This window comes from Anoplopoma fimbria, chromosome 17 (assembly GCF_027596085.1).
Source record: "Anoplopoma fimbria isolate UVic2021 breed Golden Eagle Sablefish chromosome 17, Afim_UVic_2022, whole genome shotgun sequence".
NCBI lineage: Eukaryota > Metazoa > Chordata > Actinopteri > Perciformes > Anoplopomatidae > Anoplopoma > Anoplopoma fimbria.
The window spans coordinates 18,582,786-18,606,262 of record NC_072465.1 but is presented as its reverse complement, the minus strand read 5'-3'; the positions used below and the strand labels follow the sequence as shown (position 1 = coordinate 18,606,262).

Here is a 23,477-nt window from a genome sequence, read left to right as displayed (position 1 = left end):
TGACATGCATGCCTTTATTATGTCTAATTCACATCTCCGTTGCATTAGAGCAAGTAAAAGCACGGAAATGTTCACTGCAAATGCTGACCACGACAGGTGTTTTTTAAATTGCGCTTACTAATTTGTATTGTATGTCACTGTATTGTGACTAAATGTCAATAACCTTATCCAGATATTTGGAAATAAGGATGAAAATATATTTCTCTCACAGAAATCTGTGTTATTTAGACATAATAATGTAGGGAGCAGCAGATGCCCCAGATATTCTAATTGCAGGGTTGTGCATGCCTTGACATTTTTTGCTGGGTGTTATTGTGCCTGCTTAGTCAAACCGACCTAGTGTGTGGTTTAAATGGTATTTAGAGTATTTCAAAGAAAACTGTCAGAGATCATCTAACATGGCTGGCCCCCGTTTTCACACAAACTCTTTGAAATGACACATTCCTCTGCAAAGCAAAACATGATTTGTTGCCTCATAACACAGTGCTTGGCTCCACGCGTACCAATTGTGGCACCAAGCGAAGCCCTGAGCGCAGGCCTTTGTGTCTGTGAATCGCCCTAAATGTGGTCTCCCTCTGGGTCGCACCCCAGGGGTTAAACAGATCGACGGAGCCTAAACAAACACTGGGCTTCCTCTGTGCTGATGTGGCCGTCCCCTTCACAAGCTGTAAGGGTGACACCTGCTCGATGTTTTCAGTTTCTCGGCACGAGTCGCTGACCCCTGCTCCTTCTGCCTCTTCTTTTGGTGGGAGCTGTTAATCCTCTTGGAGAAGGTGTCTTTGTACTAGAGTGTAGGCATTCACAGCGACATATGAGAGTGAGTTTTTATGCCACGCTGCATGCCACATTAGGAAATTATTTCAGGGAAGATTAAGCAGCGTAAGGAGCTCAGGATGGGGGCGGCCCAAAAATGCCCTGGTTAGCTGCCAACAATCCTGTGTGTCTCACATCTCAGAAGGGGGAACGTACATTCCCCTTGTTGTCGCTTAGCCATGCTAACCTGAAGTGACTCTGAGAGGCATCTGACCTTTTACTTTTTTGCTGGTAATTAAATTCATTTGAGATTTTTTACCACAATTTAGAAATGTCTCAATAATTTGATCTCGCACAGTTGGTGGTAACTTAATTGTACGGAATAATTTGGATTTTTTTGCAATTAAACCTGACAACTGAATGTTTTTTTTCTGCTCGTCTGTCATCTGTAGCTTTCACCACACCATCATTAGATAATCACAGAAGTAGGGATAGTTATGCGTGTTGAACTACTACAGTGTATCATAGCTTCTTTAGCCATAAAGTCTTGAGTCACTGGAGTTCATCCTGGACAGATTAGCAGCGGTGAGATGGTCTTCCTGTTGGAGTATGATTTCAGCGGCTTCACAAATAGGGCAAGACTTTGGTCTAATAGTTACTTCGAACAAGAAAATGGATGTATTTGACAATGGTCATCAGTTTGTGCAATCACTGATGTTTGCTGTTTTTTTTTTTTTAATAGACAACAGGTGAGAGATAGTCTTCATGTCCTTTTTAGGTTGTGTGAGTAGAAACCCCGGATGGTCCAGCTGTTGAGCAGGTGTCAGGCGTATGTTTAGTCTGAGCGCCCGTCTCCAAGGAGCCCTGTGAATCTACTGGATGAAATGACTCCGGCTAATCTGTGATTATTAGAGAGCACTTCTTCATGTCCCTCTCCTTCTGGCTAGAATTGTTATTCCCCTCTGCTTACATGATTCGGTTGAAGACAGACTGTAGATGCTCTTTAATGTGTATATGTTTTCACAGCCTTTGGCGTCTTTTTGTTTCTCAGCTGATCAGTATTACCTTTAATTGTACCTCAGTTTAAAGTATCTGGAGTGGTATATAATTAGGGCAGCAGCTAATGTGTTCTTTATGGACTTTATTTAGTCCATAAAACGTCTGAAATAACTTAAAAATGGCCGTCAATTTCCCAGACCTTTTCTGTCTCAAAAACAGAATAGAGAAAAGCAGAAAATCTTCACATATGTGAAGCGACAACAAGAAATTGTACTACAAGAGGAAACGGTTTGCGGCAAGGCAAAATAATTAAATAAATACAGAAAACAATTGAATAAGCCAAAAGCTGAATTGAAAACATTACATTTGCTGCACAATACATGCAGACACAATGAAGGGTTAAAGTGATACTGAATGCAAGAAAAAGGGCAAAGGATTATTTAAAATTCCCACTAGCCGTGTTTCCATTCTAATTCTTTTATGCTCATTTATGAAGTATTGCAATCCGAAAAGCTGTATGGAAAAATTAAATAGAACTTAAAACAAGCATAGCGAACATTTAACTCGCATGACTGATCAGCTGTTTCCACTGTCGGCGTCTTCTCGGAAATTAGCTTAATGCGTGAATTCTTGTCTTCGTCTCCAGACAGCATGAAACATGGCCAACAGTAGCTGACATGAACCAACAGTTAAAATGACCCCAATTGAAACAAATTCCTTAGGATCTCTCTCCATTTTTCTCTTGTAGATGAGTAAGATAGCCAAGCCGACTTGTTAGGTTTCCACTTCGCAACCTTTACTTTATCTACTCTGTTTACTGGCGGACTGCGTAGTCTGTAGCTCCAACTTCTGACCAAACTACACTTTGGCCTAGTTTAATCGCTCCAAAGCAGTTGATGGAAACGCTCCTAATTGGCATTTCTTTTTTGATACATCACAAAATTTCCCTCAAAGTTTGCTTGAGAATTGAATAGAAACCCGGCGAATTTCTGTGTGAGCTGTCCTGGGCACATTGGTCATCACTGTCACCATATGTGGTTAAACAATGGCATCAAAACTGGCAGCGCCTGGTGTGATGGTTGATCATGCCGGCTCTTGTTGCATTAGATGTGCAGAAAAATGCATATCTGATAGAAGACACACAGTTAACCTGTCATTCAGAGGCTTTCTTCTCAATCATCTTTGGGAAAGGTTGGCATTCATATAATTATTAGCTGGACTGTGTGTTTTACATCCCTGTGTCCTCAAGTTGCCAGTCAGTTAAAGCAATGATGGACATCAATCCTCTGCATCTGTCATCACTAAGCACTGTACTCTGCTCAGGACAGTGCAAACAACAGGCCTGGCTCAAACAGCTGGAATATTAGCCTAGACGCACATCAGATAAGCACAGAGGCAGGCAGACCTCAGCACACATGTACTGTACGTGCACACACACATTTTTAGGTGAAGGACCATCATGATTAATGAGAGTGTTGTGTTAGCTCAGGGAATGTGATGGTACACCTCTGAGGTGGATTCACATGCTCAGAGCTACCTAGTTTATATGTCCTGGATTCTTTGAATTGCCCGTCTTAACTAGCGTGAGCAGTTTGACTCATGGGGATTTATGGACACAGGACCGCAGGCTTCAAGAGATGGATGAGCCACGCTCACCCTGTGGCTCTCTGATTTTATCCCATGACTCATGCACTATTTGCAACAGTGATCAAAGTTCAGTTAATCAATCAAGGTCATTTTTCAGGTAACTTCTGTGCAGGAAAGAGGCCACTTTCCCTTTTTAAAGTCATGCAAGCTGTTGCCGCCACTCATGTTAAACACTGATGCTGTGAAAATGTTCAGAAATGTCTTTCACTTGGCCAAGAGCCTCCGCTCAAAGAGAGCCAAGTGGTGGATTCCTCTGACATTGGTTAGTGTGAATGGAGGAGAATCAAGGTTCCTCTTTAGTCAGGAGTGAACAGGCCGGTGATAAGGCTTTGATAGAAAGAGGTCATCGTTTGAAACTGAAGACGTTGACATTTCATGACAACAGCCAGGTGTCTCTGCTTCACTTACTATTTTTTTTTATCTCCTTTTCTTTTTCTACCATCCTGTCTGTCCACATCCACGTGGGCAGCTGTGTGTAGCTACGGTGTGTGCTTCAATGGGGGCCAGTGTCAGCTGGGATCCACTCAGCTTTGTGACTGTCCTGCAGGGTTCAACGGACCCAGCTGCCAATATGGTGAGTAGAAACATCCTGACTGTGGTTCATATTAAGGATCTCCTTTCTTTTCCCCCTTCTTTGTCCTTTATGTTTTTTTTTATCTGCCATTCTATCCTTTTTTTGGTATTAGAGTGTAAGAATAAATGTTCTAACTTTTGTTTTCTCCAAGAGAATCATGTTGGAACTGTCACACACTGCACAATTATATGAAGCTATTATCTTTTACACATGTCCATTTTCCATTACTGTCAGTGGATGCAGTAAGTACTGACAGTAAAAGCCGGAATCATACAAAAAACAACCTTCACAGATGCATTGAAGCTGATAAGCGCTTGCCATTTAATTGAAAACCCCTTTTTGGGCTCTTTGTTGGATCCTACAATTCTGATCTGTTTCAGTCCGCTCTACAAGCCTCCTCACTGAACTCTGTTTGAGTGATCGCCTTTCTCTACAAGTAAATGAGAATCTCCTCACATCAGCAGTTGGCTACTTTACCAGCAGCCCAAGTATTTTATCAGCATCTCCATTGTTTAATTTGAGCTGTTGAAGTAAAACAGCAGAGGACTCTGTTGTTTTTCTGATAACACCACACGACAGGAAATTCCTCTAGTGTCAACATTTTTTACTAGAATCATCCATCTGTCCATCAAATTAGGCCCTCCTAGACACTTTGTTGGTCAAGTCAAGTTCAAACTGCGGTGAAATTTTAAAGGGACTGTCTCCTTTTGTTAGGAAGTTCTGTCTGAACTTAATGATCTCTGTCCTGCATCCAGGAGCTCCAAGTTCATCTCCAACTTACCAACTTTTTTCTGCAAGACTTTTCTGGTGAACAGATGTAGCTTCATTATGCCTATAGCTATACCTCCATCTCCTGTTAAAGGATTTGTGATCAAACTTTGGGACTTGCAGCACTGACAGCCCAGCTCTATGATCAGAGCTCTCTGTGATAGCTAAGCTGACCTGGCTTATTTCTGATTACTTCATGCTTGAATAAAAGACTTAATCATAAGGACAGTGGATCCATGAACACACATGCCCATGTATGTGTTTCTTAAGACTATTGGTTGGCATTTCTGAGCTGGTCCTGATGGGCCTAGTGGAGGTCTTTGAGAAGATTGAAACCATCTGTTGAATCTGATGATGCTGATTAATGTTCATGCTAAATTTACAGTATAGATTTACAGGAAATTAAATATATAAACCCAATTGCATACAGACTCTGTATAAACACTCCAACACGTTGGGCTGTATCATGCTATAGAGGGGTGAGGTGCAGGCCAGTCCTTCACTTTTCACCATGAAAAACAATTAGAAGAAGTAATAAAGGCAACCTAAGTCATATAATTCAACGCTAACCCTGAAATTCTGACATATTTAGTAAACCATAACATTCTAAGGTCTCTTGACTCGAGTAAATACACTAATTGCAATCAGTGCAGTCGATTCCTCTATTATGGTCATAATGAGTCTTTCAAACTCCCCCAACTATCGACAGTAAAAGAAAAATGAACTTCTTAAATAGACAGGCGTGTGCAATTATGCGGCTGTTAACTGATCCAAGACAGATACAAGATGAAATGTCAAAGCTTTTGGTTTGGATGCCCAGTTTATCAGGAATCTGTCAAAATGTTCTCTAATCAGTATGGGACAAAGAAAAAGTGAAGTGGAAAGAAAACACTATCTTATTAATTGGTGTAGCTACTGTGATCCTAATATCTGATGAGATATGAAAGATGAGTTCTTGTGTCTGACTTCATAACCGTTACTCACATTTACACATCAAATACATTTATTGGAAAAAAAATCAGTTGCGACAAATATAATTAAATCCAATCTATTTAAAACTCCTCTTTCCTTTGTACAAAATTCATAAAATTTTGCTCATCCCGTTGCCACGTTTTTTTATTTATCTCCTTATTTTTAAATAATCAAATATGACATAAATACTGGATGATAAAATATTTGTCTGACACTTGAGTATATTCTGTTGTGTTTCTAGCACCAGGGTGCTAGAGAAAAAGCTAAAGAAGACAACATTTGGTGAAAAAATTGCTTCAGTTCCTGGCTTATTAACATTTCAATTTTGATGTTGACTCAGCCATCTTTTGCATCCAATCACTATAAAGCCTCCCATCCGTTTCCGTTTTGCTTCCAAGCAGCCCCGGAGCTTCACTGTTTGATATCAGCTCAGACATCAACCCCACCCACCCCCCTTCCCTTTTCCACACATTGAGATCCGCCAGCATTGTTCTGCATTGTGAATGATAGCTGTCATCAATGGGCACCTAGGGGCCCTTTCTAGTGGAGAGCGATGCAGCAGACCCCCACGCCTTAACCCTCCCCCTATTGGAGGCCATCAGTCCGTAAACTCTCCGACAGTTATATTGCCCTGTGATTGGCATAGAATGTGCTGCTGGATGAAGGGCGTGGGTTTGTCAGTGACGTAACATTTGGGGTTATGGGAGTCGTACGCAGGCAGGAATACACTCACAGCTGTCCCTCTTTTGAGGTCCTGCATTTGCCAAATACAGGTCACTTCAGTATCGTGAGATCTGAGGGCAAAGAGAATAAACTGCAGGCTGAGTACAAAGTGGCTCATCGGAGAAGGAGCCATTACACCACTTCCAATGAATGACTCTTTAAGCTGAGTGACAGCTCTGATATATAGTAGAACCACAGTGAAGAACGCTCTGTGGTGGTCAGGCAAATACCATTTTGTTGTAACTCTGTCACATTCTGAGCCTCAGATAAATAACCTTGATGTGTAGACGAGAGCTCACACAAGCTGCCGTTATAATTCAGTTACGACTGCGGTCCACATGCTGCACACAACTTTCAGTCACTGCTTGTTCTCTCGTCATGTTTATGTAAAAAGCCGAAGCCCACAGTGGAGGATGTTGCTGAGGACGAATGCGTGGAACCGCAAAGGCTCACTCGTCATTTAATTACTTAAGATGTCAACGTTGGCATTCCTCTGCAGTCGCGTGTGGAGATTGCTCCTTGAAGATCTTTTGATGTGGTTCAAACTTATTTGTGTAAAGCAATTGGTGTGTTTATGTTGTTTAAAGGTGCCAATTAGTGCCTTGCGCTCAATAGTTGTCTGGAGCTGTCATCTGTTTTGCTTTATGTAGCATTGTGTCTCAGTGATGTATAAGACAATAATCACGGTTTCATTTATTTTAATTGATTTTATTATATTGTAGGAGATATCATTTCAAGGTTGTATAATTTGACATGACTGGTTGAGACTTCTGAAGATACTGAAGATAGAACTTCATTTACCTCAAGGGAAATTGTTGTTCAGCAGTTGCAGTATAAAGTAGGAAGGAGTTCAAAAGTGTGTGTGAGTGCAAAAAAATAAAATAAAGCCTACACAAACTCAATTATTCAACATTAAGTATTTAAAGTCTCTGAAACCTATTTTATTAACCAACTTCTTCTGAGTGAAGGAGTCCCACATGAATGCAACATTTTCTTTCAGAGTTTATTTAACAAGAGACTGCGTTTTGTATTTGTCTCTGTGCTCTTCTCACTTGATGAAGTCGATGGTTAGAAAAAAGGGGATGTCATGTTCTTCTGTGCACCAATCAGCCTAAGCAACATTTGAATCAATTCGTACTAACGATCGATTGTTGCTTATTTTGTCAGAGAAATACTTCTGCTACTCTTTAGCTTCACATGTATAATTTATAATGATAAATTACTTATGAATGTAATGCACTTATAATACAGAACTGGCAACCCTTTTGTGTGTCCAGGTACCTGCCGTGTGTGTAAATGAGGTTTTATCTCATTTTTCTTGCTCTGAAGTTGCCTGATGTACTCCAGTATCCAGCCTGTCATCAGTAGACAAGTGGTATCCTCAGGGATCAAGAGCTTCTAGGGCTTTTAGACCTCTGGCAGGGCAGATGTCTTCATACCAGCTGACATCTGGGCTAAGCCACAGATGAACAGAAAAGCAGACACACTCTTTTTGTAACATGAAACTTTACAAGCGTCTTAGTCTATGAATCTTGAGATATCTTTTAAAAGCTACCTCATGTGTCCTGTCCTGAGGTGAAAGGTAAAATGAAAGTTATCTCACATACATAAAACTGATGGATTGTGTAAGAACTTTCTCAGAGCCCTTTGAAACAAATATAGGGGGGAGGAAAAAGGAGTCCTGATATCAAAGTTAAATCCTTGATAGCAGAAGGAAACATTTTTCCAAATAGATGTAACCCAATATGAGAAAATACAGTATTTGTTCCGTTCCCACAGGTTTAATATGTGTTTATTTGGCTTTTTTTTGTTGATCCCAAACTGTGAAAAGTTTTACTGAAAGAGCTCTTTCTCTGTTACAGTAATTGCGACTCATTTATTTGCTCTTTGCGAACGATTTCTGTACCGTAAGCTCATATCTTGGCTGGGTTTGAGGTCATTGTAATGCCAGGAGGACCAGCTTGTTCTAGACATCTATCAAGACGGACCCTCTGTGCTGGCTATTATCATAATCTTTATTCTGTAATGTTGGCTTCAAAGTAGGCTCCCAGGCTCAGCCACAGAACAACGGCTTTGAAGCTTTTAGTCGCAAATGTTATCATGTTAGTATATCATACCAGTATGTATGTATGTCACTTGCATTCATTCACAGAGATTATGGTTAAATAAAGCATCTTTGTCTGATCTACACTGCTATTCCTTACAGTTTATATCTAGCAAATAAATCAAACAGTAATGATATTTTATTGGCAACCAGATATTTTATTGGAAATGTTGAGCTGTTGCTGCACAGAGGCATTGGGCTAAAACAAAAAAATACTTTTTTTTTATTAGAAACATTATATATTCAAGTAAAAAGGAACTTTTCAAAAGTATATCTTTTCTATTTTCTTCTTTAAAACAATTAATGTCAACAAAGCAGATCCTCTTTTACTGTGAAAAGTTACAGTTTGTGGCGTCAATACCACATATGCATGTTAGTCCACCATATTTAAGGGTAGGGACTGAAGTTGCTCCTCCATTCTTACCAGTTACTCTTTTTACAATCCAAAGGGATTATACACCCTACTACTATGTTGTCTTCAGAGTTTTTTCCTGAGGCTTATAAACGGCAGACTGAAGCTCTTAATAATGAGGTCAGTTATTTCTATGGAGCCTGTTGGTGCATGACGCGAGTCCTCCACAGTCTACTGGCCGAGCTGCTGAGAAATGGCACTGGACGAACACACTGAAGTCATGAATAACAATTTGGAGTATGAGACCAAATTTATCAAATTCGCTGCTAGTTTTCTATGTTGTAGATATTTTTCAGTGTTCTGGTTATTCTGGTTCGATCTTGGAGCTGCATTGTGAAGTTACATGCTTGTTAGCATGGTTGCAAGGTCAGGACATCAACCCTGGAGCTATTGTGGGAATGGATTGGCTTGTTAAAGGACACTTAAATTGCACAAAACCTTTGAAGTGCACAGACTTGAACCAGGGCTGTCTGGTCAAGAGAGAAGGATAGCTAAAGAAAAAATGTAACTGGTCATCACACAAGACCATGTCACATCTGACTTTCTGCTTCTGTTTGTCTCTCAATGTCTGTCCTCGTTGAGTTGAACAGCTTTCCAGTATGTCTGGAATGTATGATTCTTTAGTTTTTCTTAAGACTGGGATGAGTTTGCGTGTGAGCTGCAGTCAGCGAAGGTGATTTCAGATGTTGCTCTTTGCAGTTCCTCCTCTAATAGCTGTGCTACTCTGCAACTACCTAAAGTTCAATAGTGGTCTTTCCTCAGACTCACTGTCTAGTGTCCTGTTATAACCTGTCACCCCTGCTCTCACCTCACACACATGTAAACATAATGAATTGCCCAAAAGCAGGCCATGTGTGTAGTTCTCTAACTAGTCTGTGTTTGTTGTATTTGGGTAAATGTGCCTGGATGAAATGTTTATTCCTTCTTAGTCATGGTAATCACTGAAGCACATTGGGCCAAATGTGACCAAAAGTATGTGTGGTTCATGCCTCCCAGATGTTAAACCCAAGTTAACACATTAGTGGCATGGTTGTCAGAAATATTGCTGAACTTTGCTACATTGTCACTGATGGTGATTTTACACTTGAATGCAACATCCAATGATATGGGGTTTGCTCTTTTTATTTTTGTCCAATCACCAGTGATTATAGTATTATTAGTATCACTGCACGCTTAGTTAAGCTGATTTATGTGACAGTGGTGACTTTTGCCATCTCCCCCTGCGCTGAAGATTGCTGGGGAGCAGAGAGATCAAAGGTCAAGCCAGCATGTGGACCCAGTATGTGGCATTTGAGAGCGTCCTCGAACTCCCATGGCTTCACTCCCTGGTAATGAACAGCAGGAAGGCTACTCAACATCCAACCATTTCTTAAAATGTGGGCTGACTGCCATTATCACTGCTGCTCGTCAAGCCATTTAAAGACTGACAGTGACAGGAATGAGCAGCAGTGACACAGATGGTATCTGTCGTGTTTAAGGGATGAGTGGTCTGCATGGGGCCATGTTGTAAAAGAGATCATCCCTGTAATGTATGGTTAAACCATTTCAAACGTGCTCCTTTACTCTGGTAAGTTTGAATGTCAGTTGATTAGCGAGGAAACAGTCTTTGTTTTTTCTTTGGCTAAATATATAGCGTATCTGCTCCCTTCATGTTCGGGACCACTGAGGAATGTGATGAGAGGGAAGCTTTCAGCATGTCAGCCTTGAGACCTTCCCTATTGTAAAAATAAATCCCTGAACTCTTGAGTCCCATTGAATGGTTTTAACTTGGGATTAAGGAAAACATTTGAAAAAGCTCCATACATGCACTTTGGCGAGTAAGTGCCCCAAATGAAACACACATGCATGCCCTGGTCCTTATGGCTGGAGATAGGACAGTTTTCTTGCCTCAGCATTGAATGAATGCTTGGTCTCCCTGTGATGATTAGCCAGTGTGGTTTATAATTTCATCAGGCTTCCTTCCTCTAAAATAATACAAGTTTGTATAGTTTTTGGTGAATTTGAAACCAGTAAGTTGCCCCCAAAGAAGAGGAGGTGGAAAAGATCCAAACATGAATATGTTCGTGTCAGCTTTAAAGAATGTGAAACTTGCCGCATGGTCCTTTTCCATCAAAGGAATTTTAACAGCCTGTAATCTGAGTCTTCTCTTAATCTAAACTTTTTGGTACCATGAAAGACTGGTACTAGCTTCTCCTTGCCTTTCCACTGTATTTTAAAAACTGTGATGATTTGGTAATACATAATTTAAGAGGCAAAAGAAGGACAGACTATGTAATTTGAATGTGCTTTTTGGTAGACAAATAAAGTAAGGGGTTGTAGGATAGACAATAACATAAAGTTACATTTATGTGAAGATGAGATACATGTGACAGAGAGTCTGCAACAAGCTGATTAGTGGGCCTACACTGAGTCAAGCACCTTGAACCACTCGTAGTTTTTCAGTATGTTCCACTGCACACACTGTGATCCTTTAATTTGCTATTTTTTTCCCTGCACTGTCTGACTGTGTTAAATTCTGTTAGACATTGAGAAATCTTCAGGTCCACCTTTTTGTGTCAAACCACTAACTCCTGCTTGCTGTGAATAGGCTGTCCCTCCCCCAAATACTAATGAGTGCCTGGACATCTTTGTTTGACCAACAATCATTCTCTGTTTGTCTTTTTTAAAGTAGTGGTTCTCCTGATTGATGCTGATTCAGTTGTAAAAACGGGTTAAGTTAGTGCTCGTTGTAAGTCGTTTGTTTTGATGTGACGACACATCTGTTTGGCCAGAAACCTGTGAAAGCTGGAACTTACATTTAGTCTCATGTCCTGAGCAGTGTCAGGGATTTAATTACAGGAGCTTGTCTACAAAGCTGGTGGAGAAAATTGGGAACAAAGTCGTAAAAAAAGTCTATGCTTTACTTTATGTTTTATTACATTTTTGCAGTTGAAAAAGTATTGATTGACAGGTAGCATGTTTTTCTTTTACACACTCTAACAAGACAACTTGTTAACAAAGTAGCTGTGACCAGCTCAAATCATCTTTCACTATTGGTAGCTTCATCACAGCAAAGATTACAGGAACAAACTACTGTATACTAACTGGGAACTTGTGGCTGTGTGTGGACTTTAATACTTGCCAATAATTCACATGATTATCTGTTATTGTGCTCAGTGCTAAATATGAGCATGAGAGACTGAAAGGCCATGAGATTGTAAAGCTGTGAGATGTTCATCTGCAGCAGTTTGTCAATCAGGATTGGTGTAACCATCCTCCACAGAAAGGTCAAAAGGTGTTGGGAATCAGGGCTTCAGGTTATGTAACTGTTTTATACCGATCAACACGTTTGTTTTATCTGCCCAAAATATGGCTGTTTTTGTGGGAGTGAAAAAGTTGTAAAGTCCAATGGCTGATAATGGGATAGTAAATGTCTAGAAAGATCACCAACAGTCTAAATCATTCTCAGGGTTTCCCTTTTTCCCTCTGATGAGTTTAACAGGCTGCAGCTGAAATAGTTGTGAACAGGTTGAAGTCTGCTTTTTTACTTTCCTTGGAAAGAATTATGACTTCTTAGGTTCTAACCTTAAAAACAAAGAATGTGAAAAATGTTGTAATGAGAGCGGTTTAGAAACAGTAAACACGGCCAAGTGGTGACATCATCTTGCTATTCATAATTTTTGTTTGGATTATGCTTAGATTTCTCCCATCAGTCATAAATGGGACTTTAAATGGACCATTCAAAGAGTCACTGACATGTTTTCAAATGTTTGCCATTTGAAGGTTTAATCCCGTTCTTTGAGTATTGTTAGCAATCAGCATAGCGTGACTTCCAGAGCAGCTGAAATAAAAGGAGGCCATGGAGATGTAGAGTGCTGGAAGGACCAGAAGCTCCCGGCCTCTCACACATTCTCCACCTTTTTATCCTAAAATATCCTCTGATTAGTAAGAGGGATATAAATAAATAAACAGTGTAGATATTTGTCTTATGTCTAGGGCCACAACTTATAATTATTAATTGTATTATTTTTAGTATTGATTAATTTGTAAATGTTTTTCTTTAAATAAATGGTTAACCCTTTGTCTATAAAATGTCAGAAAATAGTAATGTACAAATCCTCAACGCTAAATGCTCATCAAATACCTCTGTCAAAAATACACTGACTTTGAAAATCTGACTTTGTGGCCAAAAAGAATACATGGGGGATAAAACTAGCAATGAAGAAAGGGTTGTTTATTTTTATTTTCCAGGAATTGTTTGCAATCCCTTGTAGACAAAATCATTGATCCTCAAATTCAGTCTGTTTTCACTCTTCCCGTGTCTGCAGTCCCGTCCTGAAACAGTGTGACGTATTTATGTTTAACCATGAGAGAGAGGAGAGAAAGAGAGGGAGAGAGAGAAGCCCTGTTCCTGTGAGGTCAGGAAACGCACCTCTAATGAGAGGGAGTGCGTTGCAGTCTCAGGGTGGGGTCCATCCATACCCACCTACCTGCCTTTGCGTCCTGCACAGCACCCTAATCTCCCGTAATTGTGCAAAGTCTGGGCTTCCACCCGGTCTCATTAGGCTCTTTACAGCACTACTGATGAAAGGTCGCTCCTGGTGACGCTGGGGGCGAGGGCATCAAGTTTGTGTTAATTAGCAGTGACAAGAGTTTGCAAAATACAATTAGAGGAAGAATCAGCGTGGGCTGATCCCTTCTTCTGCCAGTGGTGATTCTCCTCATCTCCTTTACCATTTACTCCACTGAAATCCCTATCTTTACTAAATCTGCCTCCGCTGCCTTTGTTCCTCCTCATCAGCTCCATGTGGACCCGACTGACACAAACACTTCACTTCTTATCTCAGTTTTCTCTCCACCTACAACGTTATCTCCTCTGTTGTGTGTTATCTCCATATGGAAGCTTCTAAGCCTCGGGGAATGTTCACACAAGAGTGCGCTCTATTTCAATGCACAGCCAGCATCTTACTGATGTCTCGTGAGGTGTAAAACGCAAATGATAATCTGAAAGAAATGTAATGAGACAGGGTCAGTTGCCTTTCACATGTCCCGGCTGTGACCCATTACTGCCATATGGCTCTGTTTCATCATGTGTTACGTCAGTAGAGACTGCTTTACTGGCATTCTTGCAATGGTTTCATTGCTTTTAACATGTAGAAAACTAATCCTAAAAATAATAAACAAAAGTGTGAAGATTACATGTTAGTTTAAACAGCAATGGAGGAGGTTGGGATGGTGAAGGAAGCTGCAGGAGCTAAAAATGTGAGAGGTTATAAAAATGTCTTTTTTGGCCCCAATCTTAGTCGTTTAACATTGAGTATGCTGATACAGAGAATAACATAGCTGCTGAAGATATGCATCATTGAATAAATGTGTATCTGGAACATTTAGATAACAAGCGGAGCCTTCTAAATATGACATGCATTAGTTTTGCGACCTATTTAATCCAGATGGCAAAGATCCTGGATCAAAAGTATGAAATTGGTCGGCATAAATTATTGATATGTTGTAATTGAAAGTATAACTGGGAAGATGCGACACCTGACATTGACATGAAATGATCTGCTGGAGAGAAAACGTATCTCTCTGTTGGAGTTGTTTGAGCTTCAGAAACACTCTGAGAGATTGTAAAACGATCAACAAGTCACAAAAAAAACAAATTTTAATTTCTTAAGTGGCATTATTTTTTCCTTTTCTTTGTTTTTCATTTTTTAAATACTGAATAGTTTGACCTCTTTGTTCAAATTAAACCATCTGTAAAAATGAGTCTGGCCTTAAGCTGGGCTGGGAGAAATATTTAACCTTTGATGACAGATTGTGAGTTGAATTTTTAGTCTTTTAAATCATCGAAAAAAGGTCAGGAACCACGAAATGCACCCTCTGGTCTGGAGAGTGCTCTCTGGTCGAATCCCCTAATTATAAGTGAGAGATGCTGCATTGCACACAGACCTGGTCTTTGGATATCTGACTGTATGCTGCCTCGTCCTTGTGAGGCTCCTGTCTTATTACCACGCTGAATGTGACTGAAATCTGACACAGGCAAATTATTTTAACGTCAGGAAAACACCACCACCTCATAGCACTGCTTGAGCAGGTTTGTGCACTGCCATGAAAAAAGAGCTCATAGCCTCTGAATTAGATGTAGCTGTTGGGTGGTGTATCCGACTGCTGTTTCTTTCAACCTTTAACGACTGTGAAGCCATGTAGTGTCACACTTAAACATCTGAAGCAGTAATCAGAGCCTCAATGTTTATTCTCCCCTGTACACCTTGAGCACGACAGTCTGTCATGTCTCTGCCACCTTTTGCCCCTCAGGTAAAAGGCTCTCAGCAACTTTCCATCCGCTGTGGCCCTGCACATACCACAGCAGCATATCTCACCCATGCGACGGGTGAGGGAGGCAGGCTGGAAACCACAAGTCATTTTTTGGATTCCTGCTGATCTCCCATGTGTTGTGCCAGGAACTCAAAACTCCAGGGTCAGAGTTGGGAAACACAGGTCCTAACAGGTAGAGCACAGATAGAGCACACGCAAAGGGGTCAGAGGGCAATCCCCCGGGGGCCACCAGGTATTTGTTCCTCCTGTCCGTCTGTGTAGATGATATAATGCTATTCTGGAGACATGCATAGGTTGATGCAGTTGGCCTATTTTTTTCTGTGTTGTCTGTAACTTCTACTGACAGTAAAAATGAGTGACAGCAGTCTAAAAACATTGGCTGTCCAGAGGTTGTTAAAGGGACAACGCTGCCCAAGTTGTATTGCTTTGTCAGCTAGCTTCCATCAAATGATTACAGTGAAAATAGTCATGTGAAGGAACTCTGGGATTGTCTCTACCAGCATACAAGACTCAGATTTCCATTTTGACATATTTACCTGCTGGTGGCACATCTCTGTGACTCTTACTGAGGGGATTTTAGCTCCCTGTGTCTGGAAATGAAGGAGTTGCTGTAGTCACAGTCAGCTGTAGTGAGGAGGAAGGAACAAATTAAAGCTTATAGGAGTGAGAAGCAGCTGGCACCTAAGAATGGGGTATCCCATAGCACATAAACTAACATGAGTGCCTACACTCAAATATGTGCACATGAAACAGACACACAAACTTAACCCTGCGGTGCAGTGAATTGGATCATTTTAACAGATTAGAGGAGTTTAGGACTCAGTGGAGGAGAATGGTCACCAAACAAACTCAAAAACTAGATTTTAGTGTCTTTTATGTCGCACAAAAATCCCTTGTTGTCAAACATGCATGAATAATTAAAGTTAACAGGTGGGTGGTTAATAAGATGTACAGAGACTACAGAGTCGCTTGATCGATTTTACCGAGAGGCAGACAGTGCTTCTCTCAGCACAACAGTCTGCTGCTTGTCTGTGGCTCCTTGTCAGCACATGCCTTTGGAAGAAGTGTATAAAAACAAAATGTGTTTATATAAACAGATAAGCAGAGTATTTAGATTGCGTTCAACTGCATTTTCACATGAGAAACATTCAATTGAAGGAAAGCTATCACCACAGCTAACCTGTATTGGCCTTACACACCTGTCAACAAAGCAGAAACACCTTAAGACATTTGTGGTTTTTTTGTTGACTTCAGTACAGTTTTAGTCTATTTACAGTCATTAGAGGTACAGCAGCTTAAAACGTTTCACCCAGTGTGTCCCTTGTGGCAGCCCACCAAATTCGATTTTGTCCCGCCACAGTTTCATAATGAACCAAAAATAGTTTCACACTCCTCATGTCCGCTGCAGCGGTGCGCAGTGACCGGCTAGTTTGGCTCAGAAAGTGAAAATGGCTTGCAGCTCCGTGTCGAAGAGAAGGTGAGAGGTTCAACCACCATAGTCTCAAATCCTGTGTTTTTCCCCCTGGTTTATTCTTAGAAAAAAGGAAACGGAAACGCATTTCCATTCCCATACTGTAACACCCTTAAGACAGATCGTTAATGACTTCATGGAAACATTAGAGGTTTATGAGAGGAGGTACAGACGTCTAGCGTCAAACATCAGTGGATAAACATCACAGAGGTCAGTCTGTGTGTGGTTGGTGCTTTGTCATTAACAGAAAATTTTTGAAATGGGTTTCAGGAAAGCCACACCACGTCCAAATGATAAAGCCACTTAACAACAACTCAGCCGCAACACTGGCCACAATTACAGGGCTATAGGAAGTAACTCATACTCAAAACTGGCACAAAGAATGCATCAAGTTGGACTAGGGGTTGAAATTATTGGATGCTCACAGCATACATAGTTTTCTGGGGTAAGTCAGTGCGATGAACCAGAGTGAAAGATGTTTTGCGGGCACTTTGACAAGTAAAGTGTGGTCCTCTTTGTCTTTGAATTATTATATTGTGGCAGCTGTGTTTTAGTTACATGATGAATGAGAGCAGAGCAGAATCACATAGTGTTAACTTGACAATCATCCAGCAGCACATCTGGGCTATTATTTATGTAGCAGGAGATTAACAGCAGGGGGCAATGTTGAATTTGAGCTGATGCCTTGCAAAAGAGAAGGATGGAAAGAAATGCATCCTACTTTTGTCTTATTTTACAAATAAGTCTATCAAATTATTGTCTCCTCTATTTTTAAATGAATTGAATGTGTCGTCTGAGAATCTGACTAACCAAAATGAAGTTCAGTCATCAACCCCCTAAAGCTTTGCCTCCTGATATAGTGTGCACTGACAGTAAATATGCCAAACCTTTTGTGCTTTCATACCTTCTATATTTTATTTTATTTCTAAATCATGTAGACTTTTAAATCCTGAATCCTCAAAATGTCATTGTTTTCCTCATCTGATTACACCTTGCTTGTAAAGTTATCAGACTTCTTGATCTCCGCTCTTGTTCGCCTGCAGTCTATCTCTAAATGTTACAGCACAGAGACAGTAGTCTGGCAGAAAAGCATTACAAGGAAACCTTAGAGCTAAACTACTTACCCAATAATGTAGACACAATGGCCATAACCACAGTGGTAATGCTTGGATAAAACACTTTAAATGTATCCTTAGGATTTCTATGATACCTGACTCCAGGAACAATGGCCATGTGAAATCCATGAGGAGTTATAGGGTCCATTAAATAAGTTTTATAATAACATTTGTGAGTTTGGGGGAACATATTTCACCACTTCATCTGTTTCATTTGAGCTTCTGCCAGACAGCCTTGTTGGGCTGCCTGTGGGACGGATAAAGGAAATGTGTCCTCTACAAAAGGCAAGGCGGGTTTATTTGTATATAGCACCTTTCAACAACGAGGCAACACAAAGTTCTATACATAAAACATAAAAGGCATTAAGAACAGATATTATAGGGACAGTAGGCAATATGAAAAGAAGTATGTATATATGATTTAAATAACATGGAATGTAAACATACGCTAAAAAAAGGAGTAGGATTAAACAGTAGATATAAAATACGAGTGCATATACAGGACAGTGACAATAAATGGTATCAGTCTTATTAACGACCACCAGTATGAATGACCCTTGAAAAGACCCTTTAAAAGCATTTTAAGGCTCAGTTAATCTGGAGGTCAAAGGTGAGGATGAGTTTTCTGGTAAAGAGTGTGAAGTAAATTGTCAGTTCCTGTTCATAGGTGCTTGGTTTGTTAGTCAGACAAGATGTTGTCATGAACCATACTGCTGCTACACATGCAGGTCAGTCACAGAGAAAACCTTGTCTAAATGAAACCTTTGGCCAATCCTCGTCTTTATAGCACCTGGTAATTGAAAGCAGCTGTGAGGACAGCAGGGAATGCAGCCAGCAATGAACACTAGCAAAGCACATTATTACACCAGCAGGCTTTTAGATCAGGACCCTAAAAGGAAACAGGTTAGGCCATCCTTGGTCCCCCCCCCCTGATCCCTGATGAATAGTGCAATTTTCACGGCTCATGACCCTTCCTGAGATAATATCAGGGGTCTGGTGGTTTTTGTTGGCCCCTCGTGGTCTACGGAGACATTGGGAGCAGTGGCTGCTGTTCTTATCGCAGGAAGTCACACAATACAGCAGAGGAATGTAAACCCAGAGCCTTGCTGCAGCTGAACTTGCAAAAACACAATTGACAAGTTGAGTTTTTTTGTTTTTAAATTCTTTACCTGATTGCTTTGGAACAGAGTGTCCACTGCAGGGAAATACACGTTATACAAGTTTTTTTTGTATTTCACTCACGAGAAGACATAACACTGAGAAATTTGGCACAATATTTGTTATCTAATTGGAACAATGCACAGAAATTCATCCTTCATGAAGACGTGATGAAAAACAGAATATTCAACAGTTTCCATTATGACCTCAGATTGTGATATTTTGTTGTCAATTAGATCAGGTCAGTAGATGCCTGAATAATAGACACATCCAGTAAACTATGGCATATGCTGTGTGAAATCACGTCTCTGCTTTTCCCGAATGTTAATATTTTGTGTCATAAAAATGTTTTTTTGTACGAAATGATGTGAGCAGTCTTTCAAACGAGGTTGCCCACCTCTCTTATAAAACAGCATTGGAAACCCTTAACGCACTGCAATAAAATAAAAAAAACACTAACTGCAACTTCCAAAATGAGTACACAGTTAAATAAAGATATGCTTGATAATTTTAACAAAGACTCCATATTATAAGCTTTTAGTCTTGAAAAGATTAGTCATTTGATACTTGCTAAACTTTACATACAGTTTTACACGGAATGAGGAGGTTTTGATCCCCATCACTTACAATTAAATTACTTCAATCTTTTTGGGACTGGTATGGTGCTGTGTCTGGATCTCACAATTTGCGAAAACTCTTGCAAGATGATTAATATAGGCATTGCCCTCTAATGGTTATGGTTTGGAAAGGTCGTCGGGCAGTGAGTCTCAAGTTTTTTGCAAGTTTTCACATTTTGTTGGTTTACATCTAGACACAACCCAATTATTAAAAATGATGTAATAAGTTCATAGAAAGTTGAAAGTAATTTTTAAAAACATTTGATTTGATAAAAGACAATCGTCAGAATTAGTTGTGATTCTCTGTTTTCAATCATTATAAACAGAATATATTCTTGATCTGGACTGATAATTGGCTGAAAACAAATACATTCAAGATGTCACATGGGAACTTGTGATGGCTGTATTTCGCTATGTTTGTACATTTTATAGACTAATAGCTGAGCACCTCTAATGCTCACCAACTTTGTATCTTTTCATTCTTTATGCTAAGCTAGGCTAACCGGCTGGTGGTGGTAGGTGGTGGTAGGTTCATATTTAGCACACAGACATGAGTTGTATCAATAAAATATTAGTCTATTTTATAGACTAATAGCTGAGCACCTCTAATGCTCACCAACATTGTATCTTTTCATTCTTTATGCTAAGCTAGGCTAACCAGCTGGTGGTGATAGGTTCATATTTAGCACACAGAGTTGTATCAATTTGTTCCCACCTATCCCTTTATTTGTCCATTCAAAATAATTATTGACAGAGTATAGTAATTAATAATGAAAATAATCAAAAGTTGCATTACCTTTAAGTTTCACAAAGATTTATATTTAGACAGGAAGCATGTTTAAGACTGTACATATATTTGTCGTAAACTGCACACTGTACAATGTTTTATTGACAACATTTCATCAAGGAATCCTCATGTTTGTTTACCACTTGCCAAAGGACTCTTGCGCCACATAGATTATATATCTGATCATCCACCACATGGTGAAACAGTCAAAAGCATCTCTCCCTGCATGGGTTTGACCCTGAGTTTTGGCTTTAGACCCTGACCTGGCGCATAAATTGGCCAACAGACACACGACTATGGTTCAGGCATCTGATTCCTTTTTGGAAAATGTCACGGAGGCTCAGGCCAGAGTGAAGAAACCTTAGTGATCTGACGTTCAGGGGAAGGAGGTTGATCCGAAAACATGCTCCTTTTTGAAGGAGGCTACAGCTCTTGTTTCGCTCCTTTAGATGTGTCTGATCACTCTGCTCGAGGTTCAGCTTGGTGACGGATTGATGGATGAGTGAGGTAGACACAAATTGAAATGCCCCCTGGAGACAGGTACCGACTCTGCTACAACCCCCAGACTCATTTATCTCTTCAGAGTTCATTGAGTTTAACGTTCATAGAAAATCTTTTTATGTCTGGGGATGTTTCTGAAAATAGCTTATATTAACTGCTGTGTAGCAAATAGTTATGGTGGTAATCTTTCGAAGCAGCAAACCACAATGTTCTGGTTGTAATTGAAGATTGTAAGACAGTAATACAATAAAAGCATCCTTAAAGCACAAAACAAAGTTGTTGTTTTTTCCATATTAAAAGCATGTGCATGGTTTTCCTCTAAAGAATTTCTTCTGCGCTTTGAACATGACAGAAATAAACAAAAATCCTGTCTTTACTAAAAACATGCCACTTTATTGATCCTCAGAGTTTCCAGTGTTGTGTTTTGTATTCTGACCTGTAGCGGTTTAAAATTCCTGTTCGCTTATTGGGCAGAAATGATGAGCATGACAGTGACCCTGGGCAGACCCCTGCTCAAGCTGCCACACAGGTGTGTGGCCTCAGGGGGGAAGAGGGGGAGATGGACGTTGTCAATCTCACACAAACACACTCAATGCAACACAAAAACACTCTCGTACTGCAGACCTCACCACAGGATCCCTCCTTTAACCTTGCTCTTGACTTCAGATCACTTGGCTGCTTAAGTCTCCTTATTTCTGCATAATTCTTTCTTCAAACCTGCTGTTATCATGCTACTTATTTAGCAAGTTAAATGAACATTACTAAAGAGCAGACACTCTCTCTCACCCAGGTACCGAGACTCATTAAGTCAAGCTCTTTTGGTGTAGTGTCCATATAAAACACGGTAAGGATCCCAAAGTGGATCTTTAGCTGCATTTCATATAGTCTTGCTAACGAGGACCAGAACAATTCATTTATCAGGAATTAGTATATAAAATGTTTTCCTGATGATAAAGGTTACATTTCATTGCATCTTGTGTTTCTGAGAGTTTTTTGAACACTCGGCAATAGAAAGAGTGCAGTGTTTTTGGTGTGAACATTTCCAGATGCTGTAAACTGAGAGGGAAATTGTTTAATGGGCTGGTTAAACGCTGGCATTGCAATGCACCAAACCTTGCTTGAGGGGGGGGGGGGAATATTCTTTAAAGCAATTTTCTTTGCATTCTGACTCTTCCTCTGTACAGTAACTCTCCTCTTTTATGGACATGGAGAAAGTTCACAAGCTGCTAGTGCCAAGTAAATGCCCCCTCCTACTTTTCTAAACAGCGTTCAGTTTTCAATCCAAGATACCTTCTGCATGGCAAATGAAAAGACCCAATGTCATCAAGTTCAAAATGACACTGTGAGCTTGATCACCCCTGACAAACCTCCATGAGAACAAAATTTAACATTAATGCATGCAATTTGGAGCTGCATTCCGAATCTGCAGTGAAAAAGTCAACAACCCGAAACCCTACTTTCAGTTTTCGATATCTCCTCATTACACAGACGCTCTGCAGCTCAAATTATGGTATATGGTGAACTGTCAGCACCTCTATCTGACACGAGTAATTATGTGTAGTTTAGGAACTGGAGGAAAAGATTTTATCAAACGTAGTTGATGACAGCTTTGGCAGGATATTTAGCTGATGGAAATGAGTTGGAGAAACTGTGACTGTTCTGGAGGTTCTGCATGATTGATAAAAGCCAGTTCTGCTTCATGTTGGAGGAAGTTAGAGGTGACAAGGGTGACATGTAAATGCTGCACATTTCCCTTTGTCCCTCTCAATTTATCACTAATTTTGATTCTGTTTTGGATATTTTCCTTGGAGTTGGTACTAAGGAGACAAGTTTCAGGATGGAAACGGAGCACAATGTTTCTCACAATCATTCTCATGAATTTCCAGGCACTTGAGCACTTTCCACATTTTCAAAAACTAGTTCCAAGTTCATTCACAGAACACATTTAAAACTTAATCAGACTGACATGTAAAGAAAAATGCCTTTTTAATCTTTGTTGCTCAAAGAAAAAGCTCAATGCTGTTTTTACTAAAACATCAATATAATTAAACGTGTTGGATGTTTTTTTACCGCAGCAGTTCTTTGTTTTTTAAATGTTTGCTTATGCTTGTGGTTTATATAAAATACAGGATTAACTTTTTGCTTGTTTTTCCCCGTCAGATGTTAATGAATGTGAGGAGACCAATGGAGCCTGTGAAGCTCTCTGCTGTAACACCATTGGAAGTTACTACTGCAGGTGTCCTCCTGGACAAAAACTGAATCAAGATGGCAAAACCTGTCAAGGTGAGTTCTCCCCTTTATTTTTGGGTTGTGGAGCTAGTTTGTATATCAATTTAATATCAATATGAGTAACATGATACCAGTAATTTGGGTTCTGGTTATCATACTTTACAGCTTTGATGATCCCTGAGAGAGCCTTTCTGATCTAACTGATTACATTTTTCTATCGGCTCAATCCTCGGTTCCAACACTCCAAATGTTCTTAACGGAAAACATCTTTTCGAAGCAAAAATGTTAATCTCAAAAAGTAAAGTTATAGTATCGAAACATTCTGTGGAAAA

At 40.0% G+C, this 23,477-nt stretch overlaps 1 protein-coding gene across 1 annotated transcript in view; it reads left to right on the top strand.

Moving 5' to 3' along the window:
• The window catches only part of megf6b (multiple EGF-like-domains 6b), a 57,544-nt gene that overhangs the window by 6,697 nt on the left and 27,370 nt on the right, over positions 1-23,477 (top strand). The window contains exons 5-6 of the mRNA XM_054617730.1: positions 3,869-3,973; positions 23,077-23,199. Of these exons, the coding sequence (XP_054473705.1) occupies positions 3,869-3,973; positions 23,077-23,199 (228 nt within the window). The remainder of the gene's footprint in view (positions 1-3,868; positions 3,974-23,076; positions 23,200-23,477) is intronic.